General features: G+C 41.8%; 2 protein-coding genes across 5 annotated transcripts; both read left to right on the top strand.

Moving 5' to 3' along the window:
- The first annotated feature begins 1362 nt into the window (after positions 1-1362).
- LOC139642596 (phosphatidylinositol 4-phosphate 5-kinase type-1 alpha-like) lies at positions 1363-10144 on the top strand. 3 transcript variants are annotated; one of them, XM_071517525.1, is made up of 16 exons: positions 1363-1515; positions 1879-2047; positions 2841-2875; positions 3079-3165; positions 3919-4049; positions 4209-4326; positions 4633-4785; positions 5391-5690; positions 5917-6125; positions 6321-6404; positions 6590-6638; positions 6732-6816; positions 6916-7089; positions 7253-7469; positions 7720-7804; positions 7896-10144. In XM_071517525.1, exons 2-16 carry the CDS (start codon positions 1999-2001, stop codon positions 7899-7901), a joined length of 1782 nt encoding a protein of 593 aa, XP_071373626.1. In that variant the 5' UTR covers positions 1363-1515; positions 1879-1998; the 3' UTR covers positions 7902-10144. The 3 variants fall into 3 exon arrangements, with proteins under 3 accessions (XP_071373626.1, XP_071373618.1, XP_071373610.1); XM_071517517.1 differs by having other exon boundaries at positions 1936-2047; positions 6590-6816; XM_071517509.1 differs by having other exon boundaries at positions 6590-6816.
- A 193-nt stretch (positions 10145-10337) lies between these two features.
- Positions 10338-15110, top strand: LOC139642613 (26S proteasome non-ATPase regulatory subunit 4). Of its 2 annotated transcripts, none has more exons than XM_071517538.1 (10): positions 10338-10385; positions 11017-11157; positions 11316-11430; positions 11561-11647; positions 12923-12991; positions 13191-13406; positions 13768-13876; positions 13997-14128; positions 14265-14317; positions 14461-15110. In XM_071517538.1, the coding sequence occupies exons 1-10, from the start codon at positions 10360-10362 to the stop codon at positions 14629-14631; spliced, it is 1119 nt and encodes a 372-aa protein (XP_071373639.1). In that variant the 5' UTR covers positions 10338-10359; the 3' UTR covers positions 14632-15110. The 2 variants fall into 2 exon arrangements, with proteins under 2 accessions (XP_071373639.1, XP_071373648.1); XM_071517547.1 differs by having other exon boundaries at positions 13768-13883; positions 13995-14128.
- Positions 15111-16077: the final 967 nt, after the last annotated feature.

Genomic DNA, 16077 nt, shown 5'->3' with positions numbered 1-16077 from the left:
TCGGTCGTCCCAGATACCCAGCCAGCTTCTTCCCCGCCTCCGGTGCCAGTCACTTCCGCCGCTGTGGAAACGCCATCAACCGCCTGGAGTCGTGGTACAGTGTGTGCTGCGGTGGACAAACTGCACAGAGCAACCAGATCCTCTGCTGCACCCAGCAAGCTGTGAGTCTGTGTGTGTGTTGGTGTGTGTGTGTGTGTGTGTGTGAGAGAGAGAGAGAGAGAGAGAGAGAGAGAGAGAGAGAGAGAGAGAGAGAGAGAGAGAGGGAGAGAGAGAAAATACAGCTCTCTGGCTTTGTGTGTCTTTTTCTTGCAGTGGAAACAAGCCCTTTCCCAGTTCTGTGTGGAGGAATATGCCACCATGACTGTCCCGTACGAGTGCTGCGCAGAGAGGGGAGAGGGGCGATGGACATGCTTCAACAGTGAGCTGCCAAACCCCTTCTATAACCCAACACCAGGCTACACAGCCCCTCCACTGCCTCAGGAGGCAGGCTTTACCTTCAACCCAAATGCTTGCTAAAGGTGAGTAGGATAAGGAACTCTGTGATCTAAAAAAAAAAAAAAAACAGAAAACAGAATAACAGTAATGTATAGAATTCTACAAGTGGAAATTATAATTTTGCTAACTCTGGGGGAGTTCATGTGTCCAGAGCCTCTGTTAGACAAAGAAATAAACCTATAAAAAGTGTAAGATATTGATGAACTAATTATGCTATAAATTGTCTACCTGCAGGTCTTTGTCCTGGGTCTTTCTGAAGAGGACAGGGCATGCTGGTCTGGACCATTATGCTGTGGAAGGACAAGTCATTTTTTATATAGACAACTGCATATTTTAACTCAGCTTTGTCACAACAAGAAGTAACTGTTTTAATCACACTTTGTTTGCAATGTTCAATTCACAACTCAGTTTTACCCGCAGTGTTTAACTTCAAATGGCAGTTTTTAGACTTCATATTCTTTGTCAGAAAAATAAAGCTGTTGGGGGGGGGAAAAAACCTCACGTGTCCTCTTTACTTTTCACTCTTCAGTCCTGCACACATGTAATGAAAAATGTCTCCACCAGAGGTCACTGTTTGTTTCAAAACTTGAGTGTGTGACGATATTTGATTTACCGATTCTGTGATAATAAAGTGTGTTGTGCATTGGTCTTGATGGCAATGTGTGCGGCATAGTACCCAACCACTAAAATCACATCTACCAGCTCTTTGGAAACAAATGAACACTAAGTTACATGATATTCAAATGAATACGTCTTACAGTCCAAGGGTCTTTACAGTAAGCTGCGGTGACTCTAGCACCACCAGCTGCAGGAGGATGAGACTCCAGCTGCTTCCGCTCTGCACTTCCCTGTTTGTTAGTTCAGCAGAGGAGAGACCAACACAGAAGAGAAGAAAGAACATTTTTGTTTGTTGGCCCTGGAGTTTAACTTGCTCTGAATGCCGGCACACCACCTCCGAAACACCGGGGGAAACTCTCTACCATAACAAAAAAATCAACAATGTGAGAAGACGCCCTGCTAGTGAGTCCATTGGTTGTTCGGTTGTGTTGTTGTTAATCACGCGGCTAACGTTAAACTAGCTAGGTTAGTTAGCTAAGTTAATGCAGAGTTAGCTCGGCTTTGTTTTGTTAAATGTCGCGGCTGTGCCAGCTCGGTAGCTATTATATCAAGAAGTGTTTAAAGAATGCCTGGTTACCATTTGTTCAATCGATATGTAATATAGAAAACTCATAACTCTGTAGAGATGTTAAAGGAGTTAAGCTAACTTAATGGCACAACTGGCAAGCCCCTCCATCACATCAGCCGGCCAACGTGGCTGTTGTCAATATAGCATGAAATCGACTAGACTGTTTGCTGTTTGTAAGCCTCTTTTTGTTTACTCAGGTCGTCCAGTAACTTTTGTTGCTAACACCGGGAAACTTAACATAGTTTGATGTCCAGGAGTCAGCCTGCCAGGCCCCAGGCAGACCCCCCTCATTAAACCCGTCTGAGTTGAGGTTCAGGATGGCCACAGCCGCAGCAGAGCCGCCAGGGTCGCCGGGCGCTGTCGGCAGTAAGTAAACGCACCACCGTGAGCGTACAGTACACCAATATGAAAGTAAACCGAAAAGTTAAAGCTTGTTATCACACACCATTCCACCATCGCACGCTATCTCTCACTGATAAAGAGATAGTTCATTTCTGTGTTTAAGAGACAAGAATGAACTATTTAGGTCACATGTTGACTCAGGGCTTCTGGGGTCACTAATAGTTATAAGTTCAAGTTTGTTTATTTCTATAGCATGTCTCAAAGGACTTTACAGAGAATGAGCGTAACTAGATCTAACTGATCCACAATCAACCATAGAACAGAGTCAAGTAAGACAAACACAAGGAAGCAGGACATAGCAAATTTTACCAAAACATAGTAGCCTACCTATCCTACATAAACTAACCTACCGCCAGCCTTAGACCCTCAAAGCAAGAGTGAACATACTATCATAGCAATTAGGAGATTCATTGACCTTGTATGAACGCGCTCTAATAGTAATAGCATGCTTATCTAATCCCTCCTATGCTACCATAAAGACCTGCAGAGTCAGTTCTGGAGGAGACTCTCTTCTCACAGAGGTACATGATGAGGTGTGTCTGCATGCTTGTATGAAAGCCCAGTTGCACTCTCTGATTTCAACATGAGCGAAATGACAGAAGCCATCTCTTTTCAAGCTGTTTTTGTTCTCTTTCTCAGCTGATATTAATGCATGCACTGTGTTATTTGCATTGTTTGATGAAGACTCTGCCTTCCAGTATATTTCCATCCCGTATAACCTTTATGTTTTGTTCCCCTTCTCATTCTTATTCCACAGATTCAGCTGGGGCTCGGAAAATTGCTTCTTCAGAGGTGGGAAACAACAGAATAGCCTGGAGGATTTGTGTAATCTAGTTCTGTGTTAGTTAGGAAATACACTTTGTGGTTATCTTGACAGTTAGGATTTTTTTTTTGTTCCTTCCTCTTTGTGCCGTGACAATATCACTTTTTGCTGTACACATGTGATGAGTCATTTCTCCAAGTAATTCTCTTCCCTGCTGTACTTCTGCTGACAGGGTCTAGGCACTACTTCATCTCAGAACATGAAAAAAACTATTGGCCATCGTGGAATTGATCCCACTGGGGAGACCACATACAAGAAGGTGGGAGATCACTCATCATTGAATGAAACACATTTATACTCATCTTAAGCTTATGAAAAACATCTACTGTGTTGAAAGCCCATAGGGAAAACTGTGCAGTGCAAACTCTGAAATTTGATTTTTTTTTTTTCTTTGTCTTGACAGTTACTGAACAAACAAAACTGTTTCTTGTTTTGTTTCTTTCTTGATGTGTTTGTGCTGAGCATGGCCATATTAGCTGCTATAAACGGTCAGAGTCCTGTGATATATTATTATTATTGGGACTGCTCATTCAAGATTGTTGGATCTGTAGTGCCAGTGTCCGAAATTAACTTCTTGGCTCATCTGCCAGGGACTGGTAAACTACAGAAATCACCTGCCAAGAATATTTTTTTTATGGGCCACAATAATTAAATATACATTTCTCATAGAAGTGTGTCACCCTAACCCTTTCCAATGCTATTTTGTGTATAGAATTGGGTACTGGGTGTTAATTCAAACCTTGCTCACTCATAAACTTGAAGTTTGTAATTAATCTTGAAGTGCAACAGAATTCAAATATTGTATGTTCCTTCCTCAAAAAGTTACAAGCCGGTGTAGCAGGTGAACCTTATTGATTTATCTACCAAAGACAAACTGGGTAGTGCTTCACCCTGATATTTGCATAGATATGTAAATATTTTCACACTATGGTATTTGGTCCTTCTTTTCATCCCTCCCCTCACTGAGGGATACCATGGTTATTTTTCTTTCTCTGATCTCTCTCTCCTCAAGACAACCTCTTCAGCCCTGAAAGGTGCCATCCAGTTAGGTATCACCCACACTGTGGGCAGCCTGAGCCAGAAACCTGAGAGAGACGTGCTGATGCAGGACTTTGAAGTGGTGGAAAGCATCTTCTTTCCCAGGTGAGTCTTTAATAATACAGTAAACATCAGCTGTAAAGATGATCAGTAGGATGTTTGATTTTCTCTGCCTGGATGTTTGATCTGTACTACACCAAAAATGACTTTAACCCCCCTGTATGTGTCCCTTTCCTCTGTCTGTTCTCTGTCGTTTTCGGACAGTGAGGGCAGTAACCTGACTCCAGGTCACCACTACAGTGACTTCAGGTTCAAGACGTACGCTCCAATGGCCTTTCGCTACTTCAGGGAGATGTTTGGCATCCGGCCCGATGACTACCTGGTATTTCCTCTGTTTATTCTGAATCTATCTGTTGTAGAAATAAATTAATGCAAAGAAAGATAGTAGAACAGTAAAGTGTTCTGAAGAAAAAGTGGGAACAGTAAACTGTGAGAAGAAAGTGATGATCTGTTAATGTGACAAGGAACTGTCAAAATACTTAAAATAGAGAAGTGAGAAGCACTACATAGGAGGTGCTGACCCCGATATTTCCTGTTTTTAATTATGCAAGCCTGTGGTGTAATACTAGTCTCTGGTTTGGTGTTAGCGCATGTCTAAACTTGCCGCTGTGATCTTAATTGCTTGCAGTATTCTCTGTGTAACGAGTCGCTGATTGAGCTGTCAAACTCTGGGGCCAGTGGATCTCTCTTCTACGTCTCCAGTGATGATGAGTTTATCATTAAGACGGTCCAGCACAAAGAGGCAGAGTTTTTGCAGAAATTACTTCCTGGTTACTTCATGGTAAGACGAGATGAGTGGCTGTAGGTACAAAATGGTGTCTGCAGGATAAATGTGTTTGTGATTTTCCCCCATGGTGAAACTATTGGGCGGCTATGGATCGGTATCTGTTTGTTCTTTTGTTCATCCATCTGTCTGTCACATGCGACATCAGACACCACTGATCGTGTTTTGATGAAGCCTGGGAAGTGATTGAATCTATTCTATAAATGTATCTAAACCCCTTTCCATGTGATAGCATATTCCAAATATAATAGAATAGATTCATTCAAAACTACACTGATTAGTCCAAGGGGGGGTGCTATATTAAACGTTTGTATGTCTCACACCCATCATCTAAGTCCCCACTGATTGGATTTTGACAAAAAATTGGGGAAATCATGTATCTCACCATTGTTTTTTGGCATTATAAAAATCACACTGACTGGCCAACATTTTTGTTACTGACTGCATCAATGGGGGACAACATGTTTAGTGTTTCCTTGACTGTAATGTGAACATGTTCTTTTTTTTTTATATATATTGTTTTGGTCAACCACTCATTTCACTTTCTGCACAATTATCCTGAATTCTTCTGACCTTCCTCCTTCCTCTCTACTCTGCTCCAGAACCTGAACCAGAACAAGCGGACCTTATTACCAAAGTTTTATGGACTCTACTGTGTCCAGGAAGGGGGGAAGAACATCCGTATTGTAGTCATGAATAATCTGCTCCCTTGCGCTGTACGAATGCACCTCAAGTATGATCTGAAGGGCTCCACCTATAAGCGACGGGCCTCAGCCAAGGAGAGGGACAAGGCCGTGCCCACATACAAGGACCTGGATTTCATACAGGACATGCCTGATGGCCTGCTGCTGGAGGCTGACAAGTACAGTGCTCTTAGCAAGACCATACAGAGAGACTGCCTGGTGAGAACCACAGAGAAATGTGTCTGTCTGTCTAAACGTGGCACTACAAACACAAGATAACAGAATTCAATGTAGATTTTCTTAGCAAAGAATTTGCTCACACACATAATCTATTTGCAAAAAAAAATGAGCGCCAACATTTTTTTTTTCTCTAATTCATCTGTCTTCTCTGAGCTGTTCATTCACTCTTTATTCACAGTGTTTGTGTACTTTGTTTTCCATTCAGCTGTTGCAGAGCTTTAAGATTATGGACTATAGCCTTCTGGTGGGGATCCACAATGTAGACCAGGCCTTTCGAGAGCGGGCCAGCGAAGAGGCAGTGGCAGGAGGTCTGGACCAAAGGAGGCCACAAGGCCAGAAGTCCTTGTACAGTACCGCTATAGAGGCCATCCAGGGAGAGGCGGGGGGCAAGGGATCCCTGGATTCAGAGGACCAGTGAGTGGCAGTATTTCTGTGACCGTACAAGGGTCATGTAAGAGACAAGTTCCCTAGACAAACTGTAATGAGAGTACTTAAAACTACAGTGGATATGGGTTTTATTCTGTGGCATGGCTGCTGAAATGTTTACACATTATGAGAGGAATGCCAGTCTTCTAAACTTGTCTGTTTTCTTTGCAATTCTTCCTACAGAATGGGAGGAATCCCAGCACGAAACTCTAAAGGCGAGAGGCTGCTGGTGTACATTGGCATCATTGACATTCTGCAGTCCTATAGGTAAACAATACTTGCACAACTTTGGCTCTCTTTTCTCTTAGTTCTGTAAAAGCCATAGTGAAAACTGCAAATTGTATGTGTGTTTAATGTTTCTGCTGCAAATGTATGAGTTATGTGAAATCAAATAATTGGACCCCTACAAGTAACTTCTATAGGTAACCCAGGCTCCATGTTTTGTGTTTTAGATTTACCAAGATGCTTGAACACTCTTGGAAAGCTCTGGTCCACGATGGGGTAAGTAGTTCTTCCACCTGTCTGCATCAATCTTTGTTGTATATAAACAGGAAAGAAATCCATGTAAACCTGGAATCATCCCTCTCCTTCCAGGATACTGTATCAGTACACAGACCAGGTTTCTACGCGGATCGGTTTCAGAAGTTCATGTGCAATACAGTCTTCAGGAAGCTCTCACGTAAGGACATACGTACTGTATGTGTGCATGGGCATGAATGCATAATATCAGCCTCTCTTCGTGGCTTCTTAATCGGGACTTTTTTCCTCTTGTCTCTAGTGAAGACCTCCCCGTCTAAGAAGGGCCGTGCGGTGGCCCATGGTGCCCTGAGAAAGGGCAACACAGCAGGCTCTGGGCCTTTTCTAATGACCCAAACCAGCACCAGCAGCCAACAGCATGTAGTCCAACGTAACATAAGCACCGAGTCCAAAACAGATACAGAGGGAGAGAACGGTAAGAACTGGAAATGGGAGAAGGGGAGGTTTTAAACTGAGTGCTGGGAACAAAGTTGATTGATATCACAGTACAGATTACGTTTTTAAGCATGTACCAGCATGTGATGTTCCCCTTTTTCAAAACACATTATTTACAGTATTTCCCCCTCCTTTCCACTCAGTCCTGCAGTCAGGTCGCCCTGACCTACTCCCAAAGACCTCAGTGCACAATGACGTCACTGGTAACACTGCTGAAACCACTTTCTCCGCCTCCTTTGGAAGCTCTGGGCTTCCTCCCACGAATCAGCCTTCTCCTCTTTCTCTTGACACTCGCAAGTCAGTGGGAGTAGAAGTGCACAGGTCATCCAGCACAGACCAGGAGTCCAGCACCCCCAAGAGGTAAGAGGGAAAACTACACATAAAGAGAAGTATTCTGAAACAAGTTAAGTCCTTGGTTTACACACATTTAGAGACTGGCTCCTCTGTTTAGATAGAGATACTTAGTGATGAACTTAAAGTAATGTTTCTTCTCCAAAATGTTTGATTTGGTGTTTTGGAAATTATTCTTTCACATGCATACAAAACCAGTGTTCCTCATTGTATGCTGCTAGTTCAGGTCACTCTCACAATTCCCCTGTGTTGTTTTCAGAGTTGAGTGTGGGCCTCTTGAAGAAAGTATCGGAGCTGATGCAATCTCACTCAGTGACTTGGTTCCTCACACAAGCAAATGTTCTGTAAGTTGTTAACTTGAATTTCTATGGCAGACTTTTTTTTTTCTTCATGCGGAATGATTATCTAATCCCCATCATTGCTTTGATTTTTCAGGTGTAGACATGACGGAAAGAGAAAAGGACTCAAATGAACAATGAGAAAAGAAACTTGGAAGATGGTATGTGCGTGGACCTGCCTTGGTGCGATTGAGGGTACAAGAAATGGAAGAAAAATAATAGAAGCATACGGTATCTGAGAGACCAAGTGAGAAATAAGATCGGAGCCCATACTTCCAAATTCCGATGATAATGACTACTTTGATTTTTAAATTTCCAAGCCTTGGACTGGATTCCAATATGATATGAGCATGTATGTGGGTGTCTTTGCTTTCTGACTTGTTGACTAATAGTAAGCGGGTACATTAATGCTGCGGTTATTCATCTCAGAGTTATGCTTGTCAGGACCTGCACAACCAAAAACTGCTGTTAGTACTGATGTACTTAAGCAAGCCAACAGTAGGTACAGAATGAAGCATGAAGAATTTGCCTTACCTGAGAACAAGCCTCCTTCATTCTAGCCCAGTTCTGCCAAGGCGACTGTAGACCGTGTCCTTCTTGTGATTCGATTCTCTTTTTTTGTGTGAATCGAATTGCTGACGATCGTCGCGTCAGTCATGTTGTGTCATGTCACTTGTCTGTACTATCATCCAGTACTGCTATTACTGCTATGTTTATGGTTTTTGTTGGCATTCAAAAGTTGGTGCTGTAACACAATACTACACTATCGGGAACACATTTTCTAAACATAATTGTGTGTTCTTTTGTTTCTGTTTTTCAGAGAAATTGTATTTTACTATAGTCAGGCAGAGTAAGCTTCCCTCCTTCTGAGCTTACTGTGAATGCAAATCATGCTGGAAAGACAGGAATGTACAGTATATTCTAAGAAGAATGGTTTTCAGCCTGCGGTTTGTTTTTTATCGGCTGATATGAGAGCCGCTGTACTTCCTCCTTTTAGAGACTGTGAAGCCTAAGTATTATTTCTCAACTTCAGGTCAGACAGTGGTTTTGCATGGAGGTTATTGTTTATGTTTATATACTGTAAGATCTGATATGAGTTTCAGCCTTAGTGTTAGACTGGGAAACTCTGATTTAGCCTGGCATGTAGCTGAGCGTGACCAAAGAACTGATACTCAGATGACTGTGGAGACTGGACCACAAGGGAAGGTGTCAGCTGTTTACTTTTGACCTGAACTATCTTCTAGTTGCCTTCTCTTTCATTAGCAACAAATGGTGATGGCTGCCTGGTGTGTAAAAGTAGAAAGACAATGCAGTGTGCCTAGTCAAACTACAAACTACTACAACTCAAACTGGTAGAAGTAGGTGTGGAGTTTTGAGGTTTAAGATTCAATGCCATTCCAGTTGGTTATAGCACTCAAAGGGGTGTGCAGTGTTTAAATTTGGATATTCTTATAATTAGGTCACTTTCACTGGCATAATTGTTACTATGTAATTTGATATGTGAAAATGCAGATATATACAGTCATGGCTCATAAATTTTTGCCAGATTGCATAAAAGGAGTCAGATCAAGGATTTGAATCACTTTGATAAGTTGTTTAACTATGCAATACAATTTGTATACACCACACATGTATGCATTAATTAATGGACTGTGCAATAGATTATATTTAATGATTCTGACAACTAAGATAAGATGAAACTATTGATCCCCATTGGGAAAATTACGAGAGAAAGCCTGAAGTTTCATCCACCAATCGGTCTGGATCAAATATTTAGAACTAACAGTTTCAAAACCAGCATCATTTGGCCATTTTTATACATCATGTAAATGTTATGTAGAGTTATTTTATATTGTTGGTTTTATATCAGACTGCCAGACAATGCTCTGTCCCAATGTTGAAGAGAAAACGTATGTGCTATATTGTATAAACTCTGAAACAACTAAGAAACACTCAGCCTATGCACCAAGTATGTAAATAGTCATATTTATTCGTCATTTATTTTATTATTTATTATGTCTTCCTCTTCAGAAATGTCTTCAGAAATGTTTAATGATTGTGACTGATGGTATGAAATAACAGGGAATGGTAATGGGCTTTCGTCTAGAAAGACGGACCTTTTTTTGGTTTTTAAGTATAGCATCTGTAAAATCTTCCTGTATATTTTCCTGTCCACTGCCTTGCATTATTATTCACTTGTCTTTGAACTGTATGAATCTGTGTAAATCTGTATATAGGAATCACAGCAATGCCTTTCCACAGGATATGGATTTCCCATTTTTCTTTCTCATGCTCTTTTGGGGCTATAATGTCTTCATACAGTTGTACCTGAAGTTATTAAAGAAAAAAGACAAAAATGTTGCTTTTGTATGATTATGTCGCACAATAGACATTTTGCTTTATATTATATTATCACTACAACAAATGAAAAGGTTGGCAGTTCTTCTGTGGTTGCAAATTTTGGCCAATCATATTTCGCTTTGTTCACCCATGAAATTTCTGTTGTCCAATAGACAGTGAGCTTTTAAGATTACGACAGAGAGCAACAAGAAGTTTTCAAAATGGGGCTTGAAAGTACTATGGTCTGGTAAGAATCATACAATTGCTTTTTATTCTCGTTGTTGTTAGAAAGTACGATGTTTCATGTAAAGTTTAATAAATAACTATGCGGCTGTGTACTTTTTGAGCCTGAATGCCGAGAAAATATCCCTGTAACTGGGTTGATACCGGCCCATCAGAGGTTGTTAGCTAACGTTTAGCAACATCGCCCCGGCTGCTTCGACTGGCTGAGTCATTGTAGCTAGGTTATATCAGTTAGCCTAATTATTTGTTTAGCTGCGGCATCTAGGGTCATATTCATTAAGATTTCTGTTTACAATACAACAATAACCATATAAATCATCAGTTGACAATCCCGCTGATTTGACTGTTTTGACTAGCGACATAAGCGTTACCAGTAGCTAACGTTAGCTGTAGCATTAGCAAACGTTATTAACGCTGTTCTCTGCCTGCATTTACTGCTGGAGTGAAGAGAGAAAGACTCCTCGTCGTAACCTTGCAGTCAGGGGATTGAGGATGAAATTTGGACTTAGAAATCATTGTCAGTATAAACTGTCAGGCGTAACAAAGTCTTGGCCAAAATGTGTGAATGTGACGTTAACTAGTGGCTGGTTAGCAAAGTGATCCATCAGGACCACTCATACCTATTTTACCCTCAGTGTCGACAACAGTGAGTACATGAGAAATGGAGACTTTCTACCCACGAGACTACAGGCTCAGCAAGATGCTGTCAACATTGTTTGCCACTCCAAAACACGCAGCAATCCAGAGAACAATGTGGGCCTCATCACTATGGCAAAGTAAGCTTTTCTCTGTTACTCAAACTATCATATTCAGACGAAGTGATGGTGGATATAACTTTAGTTTATTTGCTAGCACAAGTAGTTTTTTAATTGTGTTGCTGATGACCACCGATGTTTTAATGCTGCTTCGTTGGACTCTGTATGTTTCACTGCAGTAACTGTGAGGTCCTGACCACACTGACCCCAGATACTGGCCGCATCCTGTCCAAACTACATGCTGTCCAGCCCCGTGGAAAGATCTGCTTCTGCACAGGCATCAGAGTGGCTCATGTGTGTAACATAGCCGTTTTTGATTTTATTCCATCAATTCAAACTTAAAGCAAAGGCTGTTCTGAGTTACTTGATAGGTGAATCAGAGTTTGTGTTATTGAGTGGTTGTTGTTGTATTTTTCCTGCATAGCTGGCCCTAAAGCACAGACAAGGAAAAAACCACAAGATGAGGATCATTGCCTTTGTGGGAAGTCCTGTGGAGGACAATGAGAAAGATGTGAGTTTGCTTCATATTTAATCTGACATCACTGATACGTTATACTGACTATATCAAAGTATGTTACACTTTTTGCTAAATTTAGAGACCTGTATTGGCTAATGCCAGTCCCACACAAGGAAATATGTATGTATATATGTATATATACTCACACACACACACACAATTATTTTTTTATTTTTTTCACCAATTGTGCACTATGGTTTTGACTAGGGCTGCAACGGATCACAAAACTCACGGTTCGGATCGTATCACGGTTTTGAGTCACGGTTCGGATCATTTTTCGGATCAGCAAAAAAAAAAAAAAAGGGTTAGGGTTAAATGCACTTTAAAAGTAGGTAGGTAGCAGCACAAACCAACAAGCACTTTAAAACGAATGTAGCACTTTAGGACTTTATTATATTATGTATGTTTGAATGTATAAATGTGATAACTGTTTTTGCTGTTCTTATATATTTTATTTACCTATGTATGTGTTTTTAGTATTGACGTATTGAAGACACATTGTAGTATTGAAGTATTGAATTGAATTAATTTAAAAATATGCTACTTTGGCTCTGATGCAGCCGCCTCTCTCTGTCTGTAGTCTCCACTCTGTAGTCTCGCTCAATGTCCCGCCCACAGCGCGATCTGATTGGTTACATGTCATGAGTAATAGCCTATCAACACTGAAGGCTCTGCCACAGACAGGTAAAGAGACTGGAGCTTCTCTGAGCGGAGCTGTGTGTGAAGGGAAGGCAGCATGTTGCCCAAGTTGAAATAAACATCACAATCTTGTGATCTATTTCAATGATGACAAGCATGTCCAGTTTCCCAGTTCCACCACTGAAAACGCCCGAAGTCAAGTCATAGCCTACGGGATTTCAGTCAACGGAGGCGAAAGCGACGGCTTTTAAATCAGTCGCTCGTCCTTTTTTTTTTTCTTCCCTTACACAGTCATTGCGCTTCAGAGTAAAACACAGCAGCATCTGTCTGTGTATCTTTTCACTGCAACTCTGCATCGAGACTTAGGGAATTATTACTTTAAAAAGTAACAGCGGTAGTAAAACTGTATTTCACACTATGATGGTTAAACTTTGCAATTAATCCGCGGTTCATATGCGTTCCGAACCGTGGGGGGGGATCCGTACGGATCAAGGATCAGCTACGGTCCGTTACACCACTAGTTTTGACTCTCTCCTTCTGTCTACAACTCAGTCAGTGTCAATCTCTCTACCTCTCTTTCTATCTCTCTCTTTCTCTCCCTGCTTCTGTCCCAACCTGCCACTCCTACAGCTTGTTAAACTGGCGAAGCGCTTGAAAAAAGAGAAAGTGAATGTGGATATTATCAACTTTGGAGAAGAGGTGAGAAATTCTAGGTTCATCTTCCATTGTACTACAATAGAGTACAATAAATTGAAGCATAACCTCAATGGGTTTTCTTGTCAAAGTTTGTAATGTCTGGTTATTTCCATAGTTAAAACATCTTCCCATTCAAAACTGGACTCTTCAATTGCCCCCACCCTCTGTCTCCATCCTCCTCTCTCTTCTTCTTCTTCTTCAGGAGGTGAACACGGAGAAGCTGACTGCCTTCATTAACACTCTAAATGGAAAGGAAGGGACAGGCTCCCACCTGGTTACTGTCCCTCCAGGACCCAGTCTGGCTGATGCCCTGCTCTCCTCTCCCATCCTGGCTGGTGAGGGAGGCTCCATGATGGGTCTGGGTGCCAGTGACTTTGAGTTTGGTGTGGATCCCAGTGCTGACCCAGAGCTGGCCCTGGTAAGATGTATAAAAATAAAGATGATAATGTTGGAGAGGTGCCAACTAGGTGAGAGTAAGTACTAGGACTCAACAGATACATCTGTCGATATATTGTTTTGAGAGAGAAATTCAAGGGCTGTTTTCTAGGAGATGTCCTTAGTTGTTGTAAGCACTCCAAGTTCCTATCGGGATCCAATAATCCCATATCAGTTGGATTCTAGTCAGTAGTACTACAAACAAAGGAAAGACAGTCAGACTCTTTCCCCATGCTCCTACGTTTTGGTGAAATAAACCAGTTCTCATGTACTCAGTGCCTTTTGTCAGGGTTGAAAACTTGAATCAGAGTTGTAAGCTGTGTTGTTTCTCTGTGGCCCTCCAGGCCCTGCGTGTGTCCATGGAGGAGCAGAGACAGAGGCAGGAGGAAGAGGCCCGCAGAGCGGCTGCTGCCTCTGCAGCCGAGGCAGGAATCCCCACACCCACTGCAGATGGTAAGAAGAGGGTGTAGGAACAGATTATATCACTTGTGAAGCAGGACTAGGATTTCATACCGCTCTACACATAACACTATTTGTGGTCTATTACTAATTTTTGATTGGCTCTTTGAACAGAATCGGAGGAGGCCTTGTTGAAGATGTCAGTATCTCAGCCTGAGACAGGCGCAGCAGTGCTTCCTGACTTCAGCAGCATGACAGAGGAGGAGCAGATCGCCTATGCCATGCAGATGTCTCTTGCAGGAGGAGGTGAGTTATAATTGGTTGCCATACACATTTCTGCTCTTGCTATCATTCATATTCAGCCGTTCGCTGTCAATGCATGTGTGAATGTTAAGATATCAATGTTCCTTGGTTTTTTCTTTTTTTTTTATTCTGGTAATAGAGTATGGAGACATGGACACAGGAGCCCCAATGGACACTGCAGAATCAGCCAAGGTGAGTTATCCACATGATCTTTGAAATCAAGTTGTAAACAAAGCACCAACTGTTTTTTTATTTTTTTATTTACACCAGCAGTTTGCACTGTGTTCCCCTCATGAATGCCCTAATTCATTTTGCTCCCTCTTGTTATTGGACAGGAGGAAGATGACTATGATGTGATGCAAGACCCAGAGTTCCTTCAGAGTGTCTTGGAGAACCTGCCGGGTGTCGACCCCAACAACGAGGCCATCCGCAATGCAATGGGCTCCCTGGCCTCCCAGACTGGGAACAAGCCGGACGACAAAAAGGATGAGGAGAAGAAGAAATGAGGAAGCGGAGAGGGACGGAACGGACGGACGGACGGAGACTTGGACATCAGACACTGACCAGAAAAACATGAACAATTGCAGACTAATGCAGGATTACCTTAATATACGAAAAGATGACCGATGCATCGTCTGACTGACGCGCCTGCATGACAGCACTCACAGACTGACATTTAATACCATCCTTTTTTTGTCAGACACCAACATAGGAGAAATCAAAATTATTCTAGTATTGAATGACTATTTGGAGTGTAAAATTTGCCCAATAACATTTATGGATTTCATTTCTTTAAGGTATAACATGGGCCTACTATGCCTTTTGCCCTCTTTATCCTACGTTTTCATACATGGTTTAATTACTGATTGACCTACCAAGAGACTTTAGAATTGGTTTGTATTGTGATGACGGGTTCATAAACCGAACAGTTAGCCATACTCCTGTCATGTCTTTGTTTTCTTTTGCAATAAAAGCTATGTGGAAATGCGATGTCCCTCAGTATTTCATTGCCCTCAGGGTCACATATTTTTTCAGAGTTCTGTACAAAGACTGTGAAAGAATGGTAAACTTGCAAATATCAAAATGATTTTTTTTATGCAAAATGCACAACCATACTCCAAATGGCTTTGCATGGTGTTAAAAACAATCTGGTTAAGAAATAAACAAAATGCATAAATGTTTTCCCAGGAGAAAACAAACATACGTGTCGTTTTGGAGCATCTTTGATATATTTTTCTAGTGCTATAATAATCTGATAGGATCTCTTTTGGTCATGTGACGGGAAGCACAGCATTTTCAGCTGAAAACGAGCTAGGATAGTCGGGAATCGCATATCCAGGTAAACAATCAAAATACATGCAATATTAAACAGAAAACCCCATCCCACCTATCCTCTTCTGTGACATCGTCGACCCTATGATCATTTGATTGATATTGTTGTGAACCCATACCTCAGCAAATCGCTCTGATTGCATTTAATGGCGTACGCTAGCTAGTTAGCTAAATGACCCCTCTCTGTCTTGGCTGGAGCTCAACGGCCAGCTAGCCAGCGTCAGTCGGGAAGGAACAGCTCAAAATAGCTGAAGTCGCTGCTGCGAGACGCTATCCCATTTGTATTGTTAATCAGGTGGCCACCACTGCAGTAGCCTACTATTAGTGTGCAATGAAAGCATGTATGAAATAGTGTTTACCATCCATAGCAAATTAGTGCTGAACCTGTTCCCAGAGAAGGTTTTGGTTGCAGGAACGGTAACCTGTCGCTAGCGCGCTAGCTAGCTAGCTAACGTTAGTTGTTGCCATAATTGCTAGGACAGGCTGTTTAGCTTAGCTAGCTATCCAGATAACAAGCTAACCCGCTGCATCTTGTCAGTGCGTGCATGTCGAAGGTTCATGAAACAACTGCAAGTACCTGGAAAATATTGTTATCAACACCTTATTAACCATAAGCGGTT

The sequence above is a fragment of the Centroberyx affinis genome, unplaced genomic scaffold, assembly GCF_046629955.1.
Source record: "Centroberyx affinis isolate AG114_WGS23_722 - 3 ecotype Tasmania unplaced genomic scaffold, CSIRO-AGI_Caff_v1 ptg000046l_1, whole genome shotgun sequence".
NCBI classification, from domain to species: Eukaryota; Metazoa; Chordata; class Actinopteri; order Beryciformes; family Berycidae; genus Centroberyx; species Centroberyx affinis.
Note: the sequence above shows the minus strand (reverse complement) of the source record. Positions and strands in the feature narration are given on the sequence as shown.

Bases quoted from the DNA above. Each gene is read 5' to 3' on its own strand.
- LOC139642596 (XM_071517517.1), top strand. From the start codon at position 1,999: ATGGCCACAGCCGCAGCAGAGCCGCCAGGGTCGCCGGGCGCTGTCGGC. The intron at 2,048-2,840 runs GTAAGTAAACGC...CTTATTCCACAG, and splicing joins GTCGCCGGGCGCTGTCGGCA to ATTCAGCTGGGGCTCGGAAA. The intron at 2,876-3,078 runs GTGGGAAACAAC...TTCTGCTGACAG, and splicing joins GGAAAATTGCTTCTTCAGAG to GGTCTAGGCACTACTTCATC.
- LOC139642613 (XM_071517547.1), top strand. From the start codon at position 10,360: ATGGGGCTTGAAAGTACTATGGTCTG. The intron at 11,648-12,922 runs GTGAGTTTGCTT...CCACTCCTACAG, and splicing joins TGGAGGACAATGAGAAAGAT to CTTGTTAAACTGGCGAAGCG. The intron at 14,318-14,460 runs GTGAGTTATCCA...GTTATTGGACAG, and splicing joins ACACTGCAGAATCAGCCAAG to GAGGAAGATGACTATGATGT.